General features: G+C 39.0%; 1 protein-coding gene across 4 annotated transcripts in view; it reads left to right on the forward strand.

Moving 5' to 3' along the window:
• The window catches only part of AHCTF1 (AT-hook containing transcription factor 1), a 79842-nt gene that overhangs the window by 40306 nt on the left and 22769 nt on the right, over positions 1-16767 (forward strand). For all 4 annotated transcript variants that reach the window (XM_036110987.2, XM_078077879.1, XM_078077880.1 and 1 more), the window contains exons 15-27: positions 980-1069; positions 3536-3676; positions 4310-4414; positions 5322-5415; positions 7001-7124; positions 7290-7346; positions 8531-8677; positions 9237-9424; positions 14314-14458; positions 14536-14667; positions 15353-15503; positions 15959-16109; positions 16438-16530. In XM_036110987.2, the coding sequence (XP_035966880.1) occupies positions 980-1069; positions 3536-3676; positions 4310-4414; positions 5322-5415; positions 7001-7124; positions 7290-7346; positions 8531-8677; positions 9237-9424; positions 14314-14458; positions 14536-14667; positions 15353-15503; positions 15959-16109; positions 16438-16530 (1618 nt within the window). The remainder of the gene's footprint in view (positions 1-979; positions 1070-3535; positions 3677-4309; positions 4415-5321; positions 5416-7000; positions 7125-7289; positions 7347-8530; positions 8678-9236; positions 9425-14313; positions 14459-14535; positions 14668-15352; positions 15504-15958; positions 16110-16437; positions 16531-16767) is intronic.

Below are 16767 nucleotides of genomic sequence, written 5' to 3' on the forward strand. Positions count from 1 at the left end.
AAATTGTTTAAATGATTAATTCGTTTGGGGGGTTTAGTTAAACTTTATTTTGAGATAATTATAGGTTCACATTGCTATTTTAAGACATTATTTAGAGAGATCCTGTGTACCCTTTTATCACCACCTTCCCCCCCGCAAGACAATAGCTCAGTCAGGATCCCCATGTTGTCCTTTTTTATAGCCACACCTACCTCCTCCCACCTCTAACCCCCGGGAGCCACCAGTCTATTCTCTACTTCTGTAATTTTGTCATTGCAAAAATGTTCCAAAATGAAATGATATAGTATGTAACTTTTGGGATCGACTCTTGGGCAAAATTCTTTGGGATTCATCCCAGCTGTTGTGTATCCCCCTCTTTAAAAACACACACTCACACCCACATTATTTTTGTTGAGTCATTTGACAATAAGTTGAGGACATCAACGTTTCTCTACTTGTATTATCAGTATTCTTTCCAAGAACAGTCATTACAAAACCACTGTGTACTTAGAAAAATCAGAAAAACATTGAATATGCTATTATCTGATCTCAGACCTTACTGGAATCTTACTAATCATGCCAGTAATGTCCTTGGTAGCATTTATAGGGATAGGGAATCCAGAATGTAATCCAGAATATACTTTGTGTTTAGTTTTTATGTCCCTTTAATCTCTCTTAATCTCATGTAATTCCTAGGCTTTTATCTTTCAAGAAATTGGCATTTTTAAAGATTTAAGCCTATCATTTTACAGACAGCCTTTCAATGTGTGTGTGTTAACCTTTCCTCATGATTAGATTCAGATTTTACATTTTTCACAGCAGCGCTACATAAAATGATGTGCTCCTTGCTGTGTTTTCGTACCAGTTTGTTTCTGTTAGTGTTGATGTTCACATTGCTCACTTGATCAGCGTGGTCTCTGTCAGGGTTCCCCACTGAAGTTACTAATTTTTTGTTTGTAATTGAGAATTCTTTTTTTTTTCATTGATATTTACAAATAAGAACAACCAAATTCTGCGGCTAATCTGCGCTTTGTTCTTGAATGGACATGGAATAAAGTGGTTTTTACAAAAGAGGAATTTGACAGACTGTGTAAGTATTGTATTAAAAAATTAACCTTGGTCTATGTTTTAAGTACATGACAATTTTAATCATTTTGAAGTTGTAAACTTTTTTTTTTAAGATTTTATTTATTTATTTGAGAGAGCGAGAGAGGATGAGCCTTAGGGAGGAGCAGCAGAGGCAGAGGGAGAAGCAGGCTCCCCGCTGAGCAGGGAGCCCGATGCGGGGCTCGATCATGACCTGAGATCATGACCTGAGCTGAAGGCAGACGCTTAACCGACTGAGCCACCCAGGTGCCCCTGAAGTTGTAATGTAAACTCTTTAAAGAAGTCTCAGAAGAAAACCATTTCTTTTAATATTGGGGTGGCAAAATTGTATTATTTTTGTTTTTAAAGATTTTATTTAAGTGATGGCTACACCTGGTGTGGGGCTCAAACTTATAACCTCAAGATTAAGAGTCACCTGCTCCACCACTGAGCCAGTCAGGCGCCCTAACAGAATTATTTTTTGAGCGAGATTTTGCAGTAGATTGTTAAACGGGCAACATGTTAATATGTCTGCAGTACCAAGTTTCAGAGCTGAAGGGCTCTCATTTGCTAGCTTCTCCCACTCCCTGTTGTATCACACTCCCCTGCTTCACCCCTTTATACCTGCCTGACTCCTCTCTGGTGTTTAGGTTTGTCTTAAGTTGTTTCCTTTAAGGAGAGCTTCTCAAATATTTCCTCTGCGGGACCCCTAAGATCGGGAGAATGAACCATTTTCCCCACAGCTTCTGGAACACTGCAAAGTCACCTGTAAGAAGCCTTATCTTTGATCTTAAGAGATTAATTTATGAAGTTTGCTGATGATGGAGTCAGGAGAGTATGGCAGTTGACCTCAGAAGCTCCCCTACTTACTCATTTTCTATTTAAAATATTTATGACTATAAAAAAGCTGAAGAGGAGGGCAAAAACTCATTCACCTCTTTCTTCTACTAGCAGATGTCATTATCAGTCATTCAAAGCATTTTTCTTCTTGACAGTCTTACTTATTCATCTGTTGTCCACTTTGAGTCTTGAGGTGTCCTATAAATATCAAAAACCCATTATGTGCAAAAATAATCAGGGTATAATATGTGATTGCCCTGTACGTGAAAGTATAATTTAAGTTTATTTAGAAGTATATGTTTTTGTTATTTCTATCATTGTGTCAATGATGAATGAATAAGTGGACTTTTTAAATAACTTATTCTTCTACTACTATAGACACGGGGTTCTATGGTATTTTTAGGCCATACTTACGAAACTTATAAACATGAAATATTTTTAAATATTTAATCACTTAATACAGTTGAAGTGAGAAACAAACACCTGGTAATTCAGAGTCAGGGCAAAAAAATGTATTTTTTTGAGTGGAAAATATTTTCAGGACTGGTAATGTAATTCATGTAAGAAAAGAAAAAAATTCAGATCAGTTCATAAATTGTATGCCTTTGTTATACTTTGAGCATAATGTGGTACTTCAGGTTTGAACCTGGTAACTCAGCCACTCTTGCTGCCTTGAGCTTCGTTACTGGTTAATGGAGTTTCTTTTAAAAAACCTAAATGTAGGGCGCCTGGGTGGCTCAGTTGGTTAAGCAACTGCCTTCGGCTCAGGTCATAATTCTGGAGTCCCGGGATCGAGTCCCACATCGGGCTCCCTGCTCAGCAGGGGGTCTGCTTCTCCCTCTGACCCTTCCCCTCTCATGCTCTCTGTCTCCCATTCTCTCTCTCAGATAAATAAATAAAATCTTTAAAAAAAATAAAAAAATAAAAAACCTAAATGTAATTAAAATTCAAAGCATAGTACTTTAAATGTATTGGAAGTAAAACAAATCCATTTGATTGAGGAAGGATTTCTAATTATGTTTTCTGGTTTCCAATTATCCATTAAATATTAATGTGATTAAATCTTAACCAAAAGATGTAACCAGTAGCAACTAAAATACCCATTTTTTCCTGAAAAATGAATTTGTAAACTCATTGTTGAATTTAAATGAAAGGACAACCAAGTCTACAATGAATTGTAACAAGCATGCAGTTTTATTATCATAAGTCTTTATCTGGGTCTTAATTTTTAATGTCTCACTTTTGAAGGCTGGGGGTGGAAAAAGTGCTCTTATAAAATCATGACAAGACAACATGGCACATAAAAGATCTGGTATGAAAGATTTTTATTTGAGGGAGAAGCATTTAATGAATAGACCTCATTTCTAGTCAGCCTGAAGTGGACTCCATATCCCCTTCCTCTGCTCACATTGTTTACCTCGTTCTGCATCTTAAAAAACTAGGATAGGGATTTGTATTTGTCCCTTCTTGGTTTCTTGAGGTTATTTGCCATTTCCACTGTGTTTTTGTAAATCTCATAATGTATAGTCTGATTCTGTAGTTAATAGGAGTTTGAGAAATTTTGCATTTATGATTTTAACTAATTCAGATTTATTGTGTCAGAACTAACCTAGTATTTCCTCCCGGAAAGGTACACCATTATTTGATGGCTCGTGTCGTTTCGCCGACCCGCAGACAATCCAGGCGCTCCAGCAGTGCTACTTGCTCCTCAGCAACCTTAATTCCGTCTTAAACTGTTTTACCACAGAGGCCCAAGAGATCACGGAGAGAGGTGTGCTCTTTATGTGATAGGAATGAGCTTTTATTTAAATTTTACTTCGAGAAACAATAAACTTCCATGTCTTAGATGCATCACTGTGCAGAGAGGCCTTTTTAATTTTAACTTTTTAAATGGAAACTAGAGAATGTTATTAGATACGCCGTGAGCCCATGCTGAATGAAGCAAGCTTGGGAAATTTGCGGGTTAAACTGCCAGTGAACGTAGCATACGTACTTCCAGTGGAGTTTCACATTCTGAAAGTATATGTAAGTTTTTATTCACAGAAGTCATTGTAAGTGTTTGTTTTGCCATTTAAACAAAAGAGGCAGTTTCACTTAAAGGCCCGGTTTGAACAACCTATATTGATATATTATTGTGCTAGTTTGTGTTAATGTCTACATTTGACTTCTGAAACTAGCTAAATGGAAATGTAGCTTAGGTGGAAGCGTATTTACCTAAAATACCTACTTAGTGAGTTACTTTAGCATTTTGGAGGTTATTTATTCAGGCTAAGTGTGTTTAAAAATACACATAATGCTGTTAAAAGTCACCAAATAATTCGATTTTGGGAACTGTCCAGGGTCTTGATTTTTCATGTGTGGTTGATAAATTGAATGTTACACAACTGGTGTTTCATCCTCACAGGCCTCATGGACTTGCACAAAAAGTGCCTGGTTACCCAGCTCATCTGCCAGTACACACAAGTGGTGCTTTGGTTCTGTCATTCTGGGCTTTTACCGGAGGGCCTAGGTAAAACATTTACTTAATCTGTAGATATTAGTGGAAACATGACCCTAGCCAAATCTCTATCATTTGGGGTTTCTCATTTTCGGATTTCCTTTCTTCCACCATCCCTCTTACATTTTCTTCTAGTCTTACATTCTTTCTCACGTTGTATTTCTAGTTTCCTGCCCCACACCTGATGCACAGGCGTTCCATACATGCATATTGGGCCGAATGACATAAAAGGAAAGAATATTTAACAAAACATGGTTCCGAAAAAGGGTTCAATGATACCATCAGCTATAAATTAGATCCATTCAACTGTGGGTTTTATAATCTAGTTTGCCGATCTTTTTCTCCTTAAGAGTTCTTCTAATATGCTTATTAACCAAGATTATTTGCCATCAGTTGGAATACCTCTTTTCATCTAATAATTTGTGCCAATACCAAGAATTAGGGAGTTTGACTTTTGCTCTGCTTATGTAGAACACTTCGAAGGCCTCTAACTTCTTGCATTTCCAGGGCACATGTTACATTCTATTGAGAAGCACTTCTGTCCCTTTGCTAATTGCCGTTAACCTTACTTTTTCATTATTCTCTTTGATTTTTACTTAAATAGTGAATACTGCTTGCTTTCTAATTATCATTTGAAATTAAGGAAGTGATTAAGGATTAAGGGGGTAGAATCATTTCTGGAATAGCTTTTCCAGAGTTTTAAGCCAGCATCCTTGTTTTTACCGACTGTTGTGAGAGACTCTGTTTTCTCGTTTGTGTATCTGTTAATAAAGGGGTATGTAGTTATTAAATTTAGGAAGCCTGCAGACTAAAGAACATCATGCAATTATAGTAAAATATTAATGTGGGTGACCTTAGGTATTGTTGAGATATTTCAGAAATATTATTGACTTTTTTCCCGACTCTTAAAAAATTCTAGATGATGCTGTGCAGTTGTCCAGGTTGTACTACAACTACCCTATAATTCAGAACTACTATACCAGTCGTCGACAGAAGTGTGAGCGTCTGGCAAGGTACCTTACAGAACCTTCCAAAACCTCTTAGAAGTTACTTTTTTAAGAAGTCATCGCTTTCTCAGAATTCATCATGCTACAGAAAGATGAAATGCATGGAATTCTTAAGTAAAGTGACAGAATTTGTTAACAGCATTATTATTTTAGTTGTAACGTTTGCCTGTTTGCCTTGACCTAACGGTTACACCTTTATTTGATAAGTTGAGTGTGGCTACTCAGTATTTCCTAATTAAGAGTAGTTACCACAGTTGATTTATTAGAGGAGATTCTGTCACTTAAGCACATATTTTTCCTGAGGATTCTTATTCAGAAAAGGACTAAAAGCTCCAATTCGTTAGAAAACCATGAAGCATACCACCAGTTAGACTTTTTACGTTCTTTGCATTAACAGTTGCATTTCAGGCCCTTCAACCACTGTTTTCTTGTTTTCTTTGTCTTAATTCCTCTATTTCTCCTTTTTAAAATAAATAAATAAAATACATGAATGTTAACCTCATTGGTTCCTTTGAAATAAAGAAGCAGAGATAATAGAAGAAAGAGCAGGGATTAGTCATCTTCCTCAGGTGGGAATTGATGCTTGTAGAACAGCGTGCAGCATTGACAGCAGTGGTTCACGAGCGTGGACGTCAGGCATGTTGTAAGAATCCCCCAGAAATCAGTACTTAAAAGGCTGTGCTGGCTATAATTTGGTGTGTGGCAAGTTTGGGGTCCGGTGCTTTAGAAGAAGTAATCTCGGAGACTGAGCACAGACTTGGGAGATTTATTAGGCATTATTTATTTTTTAAAGATTTTATTTATTTGAGAGAGAGTGTGCACGCGAGCAGAGGGAGGAGGAGAGAGAGACTCTGAAGCAGACTCCCTGCTGAATGCGGAGCCCGATGCAGGGCTCCATCTCACGACCCTCAGATCATGACCCTAGCCAAAATCAAGAGTTGGACGCTTACTCGGTGGAGCCACCCAGGCGCCCTATCAGGCATAATTTAAAATTATAGATCTGTTATTTCCTAAGTGTGTGTCCCTGAATGGGTTTGCTAAGCTTTCTAGTCCTGCTTGTCACGTAAGTTACGCAGTCCATATAAATAAAGACGGAGCGGTGGATGCGGTGCCTGACTCGGGAAGTAGGAACTGCCGCTGCCTGGTGGTTAGTAGATGAGGAGGCAGGGACAGTATCTGCTGACCACCGTGTAGGCGCTCGGTGATACGTTTTTGAAGGAATCACTGGGTCAGAAGACTTAGGTGGTGAAAGGGAAATCATAGCTCTTTGACTTTGGACTGTAGCATGTTTATACCCGACTGGCTGCCACGCTCTTGGGCTTTTGCTCCAGAAGGTAAAACTGAGCGTCGCCTTAGGAATCTGGCAGCTGGACCATGCTCTCCCTGGGGACCTGACCTGCGTGCATGGGCTTGCTGATGACCAAGCCTGAGGCCTCTGCAAGGTTCATCTAATTCTTATTGGTGACTGGACTTCACATGATGCTAACTGGGGTCCTGTTCTCAACTCTCTTCTCCTTTGGATTGTGGAGATCAGTAAGAGTTTGGAATTAACACGAATAACGAATAATCCCGAATGTCACCCTTTCTGCAGAGGGAAGTGGAGCCCTGATTGCTTGATGATTGACGAAATGGTGTCTCAGTTAGGAGATGGCGTTGAGAGGTTGTGGAAGCGCGATGAAGGAGGCACGGGAAAATACCCTCCGTCTAGTCTGCACGTATGTTCGTGACCACACGCTCCCCCATGAAGACCCTGCAGGGTTGCCAGGGGCGGTGGGGACATGGTTAGCGGTACTGTTCCCACCCGGCACAGGCTTGGGGAAAATGGGGAGCGTGAATGAACGAACATATAAAACACAGTGAATTTTTTATCCCTTTTACAGGCACTGCTTGACATATACCTACTGGACGACGTCACTGAAACAAGCAAACATGCTGTTGTATCCTTTAAAACACTCAAATAATTCATGTATTACCGACATCATAAAATTTGAGAGTAATAGGAACCTCGCACTAATCTAATCTAATCTCAGTTGCACATTTGCAGTTTTTTTAAAGGAAGGTTAACCTAGGGTCTGTTGGTTGGGTTCAGATGGTCTATGGCAAACCTGAAACTATGCAGAATTTAGTTTTAGGTTTAATTTTCTAGGGATAGGATCCACAGCTCTCATCAGATTCTTGTGTGTGTACAGGACATCATTAGAGTTACCAACAGCAGTTCTGAAACATAGCTGGCCAAATGGTCTTTCTTTTTTTTTTTTTTTTAAGATTTTATTTATTGATTTGTCAGAGTGAGCACAAGCAGGGAAAGCGGCAGGCAGAGGGAGAAGCAGGCTCCCCACTGAGCAGGGAGCCCGACATGGGACTCGATCCCAGGACCCTGAGATCATGATCTGAGCTAAAGGCAGATGTTTAACCCACGGAGCCACCCAAGCGTCAAATGGTCTTTCTTAATGAGATTAACTTATGTGTTCAATACGAATACATGATAAGTTAGTTTAGTATTACCTTAGGCATCGGGTCTGAACCCAATGGTATTTGCAATAATATTTTTGTACTGATGGTCAGTTTCTTAATTTAAAAATGTAGTTCCAGGGAGCTGGGTGGCTTAGTCAATTAAGCATCTGCCTTTGGCTCAGGTCATGATCCCGGGGTCCTGGGATAGAGTCCTGCATCAGGCTCCCTACTCAGCAGGAGTCTGCTTCTCCTCTCTGTGTCAAATAAATAAATAAAATCTTTTTAAAAAACTATGTAGTTCCATTCATAATTTATAAGATATGTGATGTGTTTGCTTAAGCTGTTAGGTTTTGCTGATAACTGGAATTTTGTTTGTAGCTCTGTCTCTTCAGTTTGCTGATAAGCTACTGACTTCATGAAGAAAGTAGACTTTTGTTCATCTCTTTTGTGGTGGTACTTACTGTTGAGAGTGAATGAAGTTGCTTGTAGGACTGGCTGGACCTGCATTTAATAAAATTACCATACTTGGATATCCATTCTGGCTTATAGAATCCTAAAAGCAGTCTCTTCAAGCCTTTTTGCTGCTCTAGTCTGTTGCTACCTAATATAAGTAGATATATGTAGGAGATTTTCTTCTTGTTATTGTCCTTAATCCTCTTTCTTAAAGACCATTTATTTGTTGCTTGATATTATGTATTCCTTCCCAAACAAAACAGATACTTGCATTGAATCATTTCCCACTGCCTTTGCCATTCCTTGGGGCCAGGTGAAACTTATTCAAGGGTTTTGGCTGATAGATCATAATGACTATGGGGTAAGTCTGTTCACTTAGAATGTAAACTTTTATAAACTGTTAGTATTTCAGAAAGAAGTACATAGCTGGATTAAATGTGGTATTAAAGATATGATACAGTCTACTTCTGGAGTAATTTACGGACTCACTTCAGTCATTACCTTTACCAAGCGCTATCGTAGGCAGCAAGAATACGAAGATGAAACAGTTCAGGACTCCAGGTCCCATCCTGTCTAAAGAAGGAAATAAATAGTAAACAATTACTAATAGTGCAAATACGGCAATTGTTCTGTTAGAGACACGTTTGGTGTGTTGCTGTTAGAAGGCAGGGCTTGGCACTGATGTATGACGTTGGTGGCGGAAAGATACTACATCATAGCCCAACGAGGCCTCAGAAGAATGGGGCTTTTGATAAGGCTTTTATTTAAAATCAAACATACCATGGATTAAAGTAGATCTTTACAGGTTATGTTTAAACCGTTGTTTGTGGCTTTAGTGTTGCCCGTCTTTAAAGGCTGGTTACTTTGTCCAAGTGCAGGAAATTATATTTGCATTTAGCAGTTTTTGTGTCCTTTTGCAGAGTGGCTTGGATCTCCTGTTTCACCCAGCTACTGTGAAACCTGTGTCGTGGCAACATTCAAAGATTATTCAGGCCTTTATGAGTCAGGGTGAGCACAGACAAGCCCTCAGATACATTCAGACGATGAAGCCAACGGTGTCCAGCGGCGATGATGTTATCCTTCACCTCACCGTTTTGCTTTCTAATAAGTAAGTACCTGTTTTGAAAATACGATCAAATTCTTGATCGTATATGTTAAAGTGCAATTGATGAAACAGCAATATATAATATTTTGCTTTGGTTGCATTACATAATATTCTTAGGATTCTTCATCTGTCAGTGTGAGGAAAAACATAAAAAACCTTTTATCCTAGAATAGGATGAAGAAGGAGTACCCTTGAGTAAAAGGGGAAAGCAAACTGAGACTCGAAAATTATATCTGTTGCTAATTGGCAATGTGGACAGTCTCCCATGTGGGCGGTTGAGGTTTGAGTATGCTGAAAAGGAGCTAAAGATAATAGGGAAAGGATAAAATCCTATTGAGTTGTAAAATCAGGTTTTGTATCTTAAATACTTGAACCAGATTTGAGCAGGTCCTATCTTTACATTGTTTTTCTTCCCTATGCCATATTTTAATGTTCTCTAATCAGCACGATATATTTCCATTTATATTATAGCAGTATATATATTACTGCAGTTATTTGTTGTATATGTGACAGCTATGACAAGTTAAAGGTCATGATTGGAAATACAGTGGTCTGTTTACTGGGTTTTTTTGTTAACCTAATTAGTTGGGGAAATTGCTTGGAACTAATGCTTCTTACTAGATTGTAACTGTTTTATCCAACTCACTGTTTTTTTTGTCAGTTCTGTTAGTTGGTCACTTTCATAATTTTTAGAAATTGGTTGCTTTACTCACCCCAGATTGTCGTTTATGAACCAACACCATTTCAGCGTCAGCACTCTGAAAGTTTAGCTTTCTTTGTTCTCTTAATGTATTTCTGAGAGGAGAAGGTTGAATCTCCCAAATTTCAGCTGGAAGAGGAGTTATGTAGTATGGTAATGGGTTGGCTAGACAGGTAGGACATTGCCAGTGTCCTCAAAAGTAATCAGTTAGGAAGTACTTGTTGAAATGAAATAACTTGGATTAGCCACAAGTGTTTGGCTAGCTGAATAAATCTGGAATGAACATAACAGCAAAACAAAATTTAAAGATGCTAGTGGTGATAGAGATTTAATAAATGGATTAAGAGTCCCAGTACTGGGTAGTCAGGCAGCATGTAAACTATTTTGAGTTGTATATAAGCTGCTCACTCTACTGACTTGAAACAGGTGGTACTTGATCACTGATGCTTACATCGAAAAAACAGATGTTGGAACCTTGGAAAAACACCTTTGAAAGGTTGCTGGTTTTTCCTCTACGATCCTGTTGTCCTTCGATTCATTCACAACACATTTCTCTGGTTTGCTAGATCCTCATTCCCTCTCCTTTAGCTATAGCGAACATTATATATTAATGTTTACGATAACAGAAACATACTGTGTGATTTCTAAACCTGATTTGTCTTAAGTAAAGGCTCAGTTACCTAGTCTTGAAGTGTCCTGTAGAGGACACACAGAAGTAAAACCACAGGGCCACCTAAAATGGTGTTTGTTGAGATGATGTGGGTTCAGACTCGGTACAGGGGCTGTTTCAGACCACTGCAGCCAAGCGAGTCAGAGGAGTTTTGTTTCCTAGAGCATATGAAAGTTACACTTTTGGAGTATGTTGATGTTTACACGGGAACGTACGTCAGCCTGTCTTTGCTGCTGTATTACCGAGAACCCCTGTGCACTCCTTAATGAAAGGACTTTTACTGCCAACACACTAGTCTAGCCTTTTATCAGTTGAAATAATTTTCTTATTGCTCTTCCCACCACCATGGTTTTCTACCATAGGAAGCAGTAGAGTAATGGGAATTTGGGGGCTTTCTTATTTTTAAAATCTATGTTAGTGTTGGCAGTGGAACAGCCTTGCTTGAAGTTGGAGATAGCTGTGTCTCCTGCTGGAGGGGAAATGGGGAAAAACATTATCATTTGCCTTTGCCTTCAAGTATACTCTCCTGGTAGATTAATATTTGATAAGTCATAAATAAATCTGTCTTACTCTTACTGTTATATTTGCTCAGCATCATACTTTAAAGTGGAAAATTTCCATGGACTGGTGGGCAGAGGAGGGTCAGGAATTTGGTTTTTTGTTTTTTGTTTTTTTTTCAATAGTAAGATATTTACATGCTTCAGAAAGGTTCAAAAGGATACACCGTGCATTTCCAGCCTCCTATGCTGCTTCTTGGTACCCAGTCAGTGTTAATAATTTCTCGTGTATCCTGCCTAAGAAGTTGTGTACATATGTAAGCAAATGCATCTATGTTTCTTCCCACGCCTACTTAAAACCCTTCCCCCCACTTTTTGAAAAGCACTTGCTAGCATTTAATGAACCTCCCTCCATGTGGCTTCAAGCTACTGGGACGCAGCCAGTCGTTCCCCCCCCCCCCCCACGTCCCCCCTCACATGACCTTCATCTCCTCAGCTCTTCTCCTGAAGAATTTGCCCCTTACGATAACAGGCTGCTTGGGGAGCTTTCCTTCCCCAAAACTTTGTAGGAGTCCGATCACAGCACATCAGTGATGGGAGCAGCTCCAGGCTTGTTTCTGGCAGCATTTACCCTTCAACATCCGCCACACACACACACACACACACACACACACACACACACACACACACACACTTAAAATACAACAGCACATCTATGTCTTGGTGCAGTGTACTTTTTTCTTCTATTTAATTTGGATTTGATTTCATAATAGGACAAAAAGAGCTTCCCTACTGTTGACTGTTGCGTAGTAGTTCCTTGTGATGTGTCTGTATTTATCGAACTAGCTCCCCTTCCTGAACATTTAGGTGTTTTCCAGTCTGTTGCCATTTTAACCACTGCCGTGAGTAATCACACATTTTGCTCAGGTGCAGATTTAGTTTGTAAGACATAAAACTCTAAAAGTGGAATTACTGGGTGAAGGGATATTTACAGTTGTCATTTTGATAGATCACGGCACACGGCCCTCGTGAGGGTTAGGCCACTTCGCCCCCATCACCTGTGCCGTTCAGTTGGTGTTTATTCATCTGATGGGTGAAGGTGGTAATAGTCATAGGTTTTGTCTCACCATAATAATAATATTTTCATAAAGATGCTATTTCCTGCTTGTGACCTGCCCATTGTTTTTTTGTGTGTTGTTGAGATTATTCTTCCTAACTTGTTAGAGCTCTTTATGTTACAAATATTAATCCTGAGATTTTTTTTTTCCTCTTGTTTGTCATTTGTCTTTTTACTTTGTTTTAGAATGGATTTTGCTATGCTGAAAATCATGAAGTCAGAATTATCAGTATTTGCATTTGGCTTTATGTCTTTTTTTTCACTTTAATGTCATTATTTTTTAGTTTTCTCATGGTATCTGCTACCACTTTTATGGTTTTTGTTTTATCCTTTAGGTATTGATTGATCTGAAATTTATTTTGGTGAAGGCATTTTAAAAGAAGATTTCAGTGTACACTACACAAAACTAGAATAGTATGGTGAAGGTTCCATATACCTGTCCTATGTCAGATTCAACAAATAGTGAGATTATGTCATAACTACTTCATCTATACGTATGTTCATATGGTTTCTTTTTAATTTATGGTGATATAGTATTTATCCTTCTTATCTATTTTTCTATCTATAAAAATGTTGTGCTCCTTTTAATACTCCCATATTCTTTATGTAGGAAAAAAATTACCCCCTAAGACACTCAGGTTTATAACAACCATACTCTCCTGCCTGTTCTGGTATGGGGTGAAGAACAAGGCAATTTTAGATTTTTAGGGATACCTGTAAATGTGTTACTTATTTGGGTTCTTGACCTTAGTAAGTCCTGTAGAATATGTTAAAATACTCTAGTCCCAAGACAATAAAATGAACAGCTGGCCCCGCCTGGCCTGTCAGCAGAGGGAGCCCTTTTCTTCTCTGAGGAACTTGGTATCCACAGGAAGTCCAGGTCGGTGCTGCGAGAATTTCCTTCCATGCATTTTCATGCTGAATATTAATTGGTGTGATTTTGTTCACATATTCTGTGTTTCTTATATGTGTGTTAGTTATTTATTAACAAGTCTTTATGTCAGTGTTTGTGACTATTTCAGTAACCATAGCTAAAGCTTTTTTATGAAGATGTCCATTGAAATCAAAATTGTGTGTTAACTTAGAATTAGATAAAAGATGATTTTTTTAAGAAAATTATTTCCTTGATGCTCGTATGTAGGTGCCATGTTTTTATTCTACCCTCCACTTCAGCCCTAAAAGTTATCAGCCCCTCCAAAAATTCTGACAATTTTAGTGTCTGTCTTTCAAGACATTTTGTTATCTAATTAAGTAAATAAGCACATAAACATTTATAGGCTTTGTTTATTGGTTAAGTTTTTACAATTATAGTCACTGTTGATAATTTGAAGCTTGCTTTTTTTTTTTCTTAACAGTATGTCATGAGAAACACTGCTTTATTTGATGTCTTACTGCCCGCAGAAGACAGCATCTCATGGTCCCCACATGGTGTCTAAAACTCCCTAATTTAACCCGTGTTCTCCAATCAGATCTTGCTTATAGATCAGTCAGAATATTCTTTGAGCTCAGCCTGTTGCCGTCCCATAAACACAATGTTGCTTGTGTAGGTCTTTGCTCACTACCCCTTCCACTGCTCTCCCACTGGGTGCGCATACGTAAGGGCCTGGCTTTCTCTGCCACACCACACTAATCCTTGTCTGCTCCCCAGGCCACGTTCGTTTGTGTCTTCTCACTCCCGTGTATGCTCTGTGCTTTCCTGTCACACTCTCCACTAATGATCCAGAACTGCCTCACACAAACTCTGCTCGTTGAGATCAGCAAACGTCATGATGCCATGATGCGTGTTTAAGAAAAGCTCAGAGTACTTCTGGATCACACAGAGTGTCATTGCTATTCTATAGGTCGATCACTCATTTTGAATGCCTCCAACAGCTTTTCTAACACTAGGCCTTGTGGACACTGTTTCAGGTACATGGTGGAGGCCTGGACGTTCCTGCGGCAGCACTCCACCAGTCTGAACGTCGAGCAGCTCCTGACACACACGTACAAGGTCTGCCAGGAGACGGGCCTCATGGAGGACTTGCTGAAGCTGCCTTTCACAGACCTCGAGCAGGTAATGACGCCCCAGCATCCGCTTGGCGGAAACGCAGGGGAAGTGAGTAGCTGATGAGTGTTTTTCGTTCTTCTTAGGACTGCCTGGTGAAATTTTTGCAGTCCAGCACCAACATTCGGAATCACGAATTCCTTCTAGTTCACTATCTGCAGCGTGCCAATTACGTTTCTGCCCTGAGGCTGAACCAAACTCTGAAGACCAATTTTTCGGTATAGTGAAACGTGTTTCATTATGGGGGATAAGAGAGTAAGGAGAGGTGCTACTTTTGTTGTGTGAGAGTTTCTAGTTCGGTAACCACTGGGTTCTTCGTATCCTCTTGAGCTTGGAGAACCCTCGTCTGACCTTCTCTAGCACGTTGGGAACAGGGCATTATTATTACTTAACCTAATTCTTTTACATATGCCATTTCTATTTAGATAACTGCCCACAGTCTTGCCAGACTAACCACTTCACTCAGGGGGAACGAGAAGAAGAGGTAGAGGAGCAGTGGGAGTTACATAGTGCTCAGACGGATTCTTTTTTGTGCTTTGCTCTTGGAACACATTCTCTGAGCCTTGGTTCTTCATCAGTAAATGACAGTATCTCTTTGTGGGGATGCGCACAGGTGTGTCTGAGGTGATCTGTCACCTGACCCGTGTAGATGCTTGGTACATGATGATCATTGTTGCTAGTCGTGGTGAAGACTCGAGCCTGGGGGGAAGGCGGGGGAACTTACGGACGGATGAGGACTGATAATGCAGTCAGGTGTGTGTAGGAGGTCCTTGGTGTGGAAGAATGAATATGTAGGGAGAAGGAAGATAGTCTTAGGTATTCAGAATTATGTTTTAAATGGTAAATACATAAACATAGCGCTTTTGAAGATTAAATTTTTACCTATGACGTCATGTTCAATAGAATGATCGTGATCCTCGTTTGCGGGAGAGATCAGAGGTTCGAAATGCTATAGTAGAGCAATATGGGAAAGTCCTTCCTAAAATCCAGCGAAGATTAGCCATTGAGCAAGCTAAGCCTTACCATCTGTCCACATCACCTGTTCTTCGAGAAGGTAAGATTTGATTGAAAACTATCATAAAGTACTGGGTGAGAAAGGACATCAAGTGATTACCTCCTGAAACCATTGTTCTCTTATATTTAGCTCACTTTTGCTTTGATTCATTACTATGGTGCCTTTTTTTTTTTTTTTTTTTTACTGGGCCACTCCCACCAAATGTAATGCTTTCTTGGAGGATTTTATAGTTGATTTAGCAATGTAGTACAGAATAAAAAACTCGTTTTATTTCGCTTGGACACTCCTGTCCAACTGTTAGAGAACATGTACAGTAATTTTTTCACTGCCTCCAAAAGCCCCAAGTTGTTACATTTCTGCATAGATGTTGCTGAACTAAGTATAACCTGTAACTGCTTATCTTGTGAGCCCTGTGTCCCAGTCCCTCTTTCATACTCATCTTCTAGTAAAATCCTGGTGTTAGGAAATTAAACCCTGCATTCTTCACCTTACAGTTTCTAGACCCCAACCATTGTCCACTGTTACAAAGCAAGCTGCAACAGGGGCTGTGTTAACAAGATCTGCTTTCATCAGTAATGTGTTGTCTAAAATTGGAGAGATTTGGGCATGTACTGAACCTAAAGGTGGCACCTCAGCCCACAAGAGGTACGCTTTCCTTATACCTGTTATGCTCTTGCCGCTCGTTAATCTTTCCCCGGTATCAGAAGCGGTCATCAACCATCCAGCCTTGGAATTTATTAGTCTGTGTAAAAAGGAAAAACTCCTCTATGTTGACTATTTTTATTGTAAGAAGAATTTTTTTTTTGTCTTTAACTTTAAAAGCAATTATATTTATTGTAATTTGTAAATAAGCAGAAATGTACAAAGTAAAAAGTGAAAGCACTCCTCTCCAACCTAATCCCACCTTCTTAAAGCGTATTTTAATACTCTTCGTAGTACATGCTGAAAAGTTACATTTTTATTTTCTTTGTAGTCCTAGAAGAGAACCATCTCCTCTTCCACATCCACAAGTGCCTGAGGCATTTGTTGGAACACCAATTTTAAAAGCATCACAAAAGGTTTCTAGGTAAGACTTAGTTAAATCATTTTAAAATCACAATGTTAGACAATAATTACACTGTCATTTTTAATTATCTTTAAAATGTTACAGTATTTTAAATTCTTCAGTGAGTTTTTAATGATTTTTTTAATGCTTTTATTTATTTTTTTATATAATTTGGGAAGTAGTGTAGTAATTTTAGCACCAGCTGCTAACCTACTTAGAATTTTGGCTTAATGATTTCAGACTGCTTAGAGAAAAGAA

This window comes from Halichoerus grypus, chromosome 7, assembly GCF_964656455.1.
Source record: "Halichoerus grypus chromosome 7, mHalGry1.hap1.1, whole genome shotgun sequence".
Lineage (NCBI taxonomy): Eukaryota > Metazoa > Chordata > Mammalia > Carnivora > Phocidae > Halichoerus > Halichoerus grypus.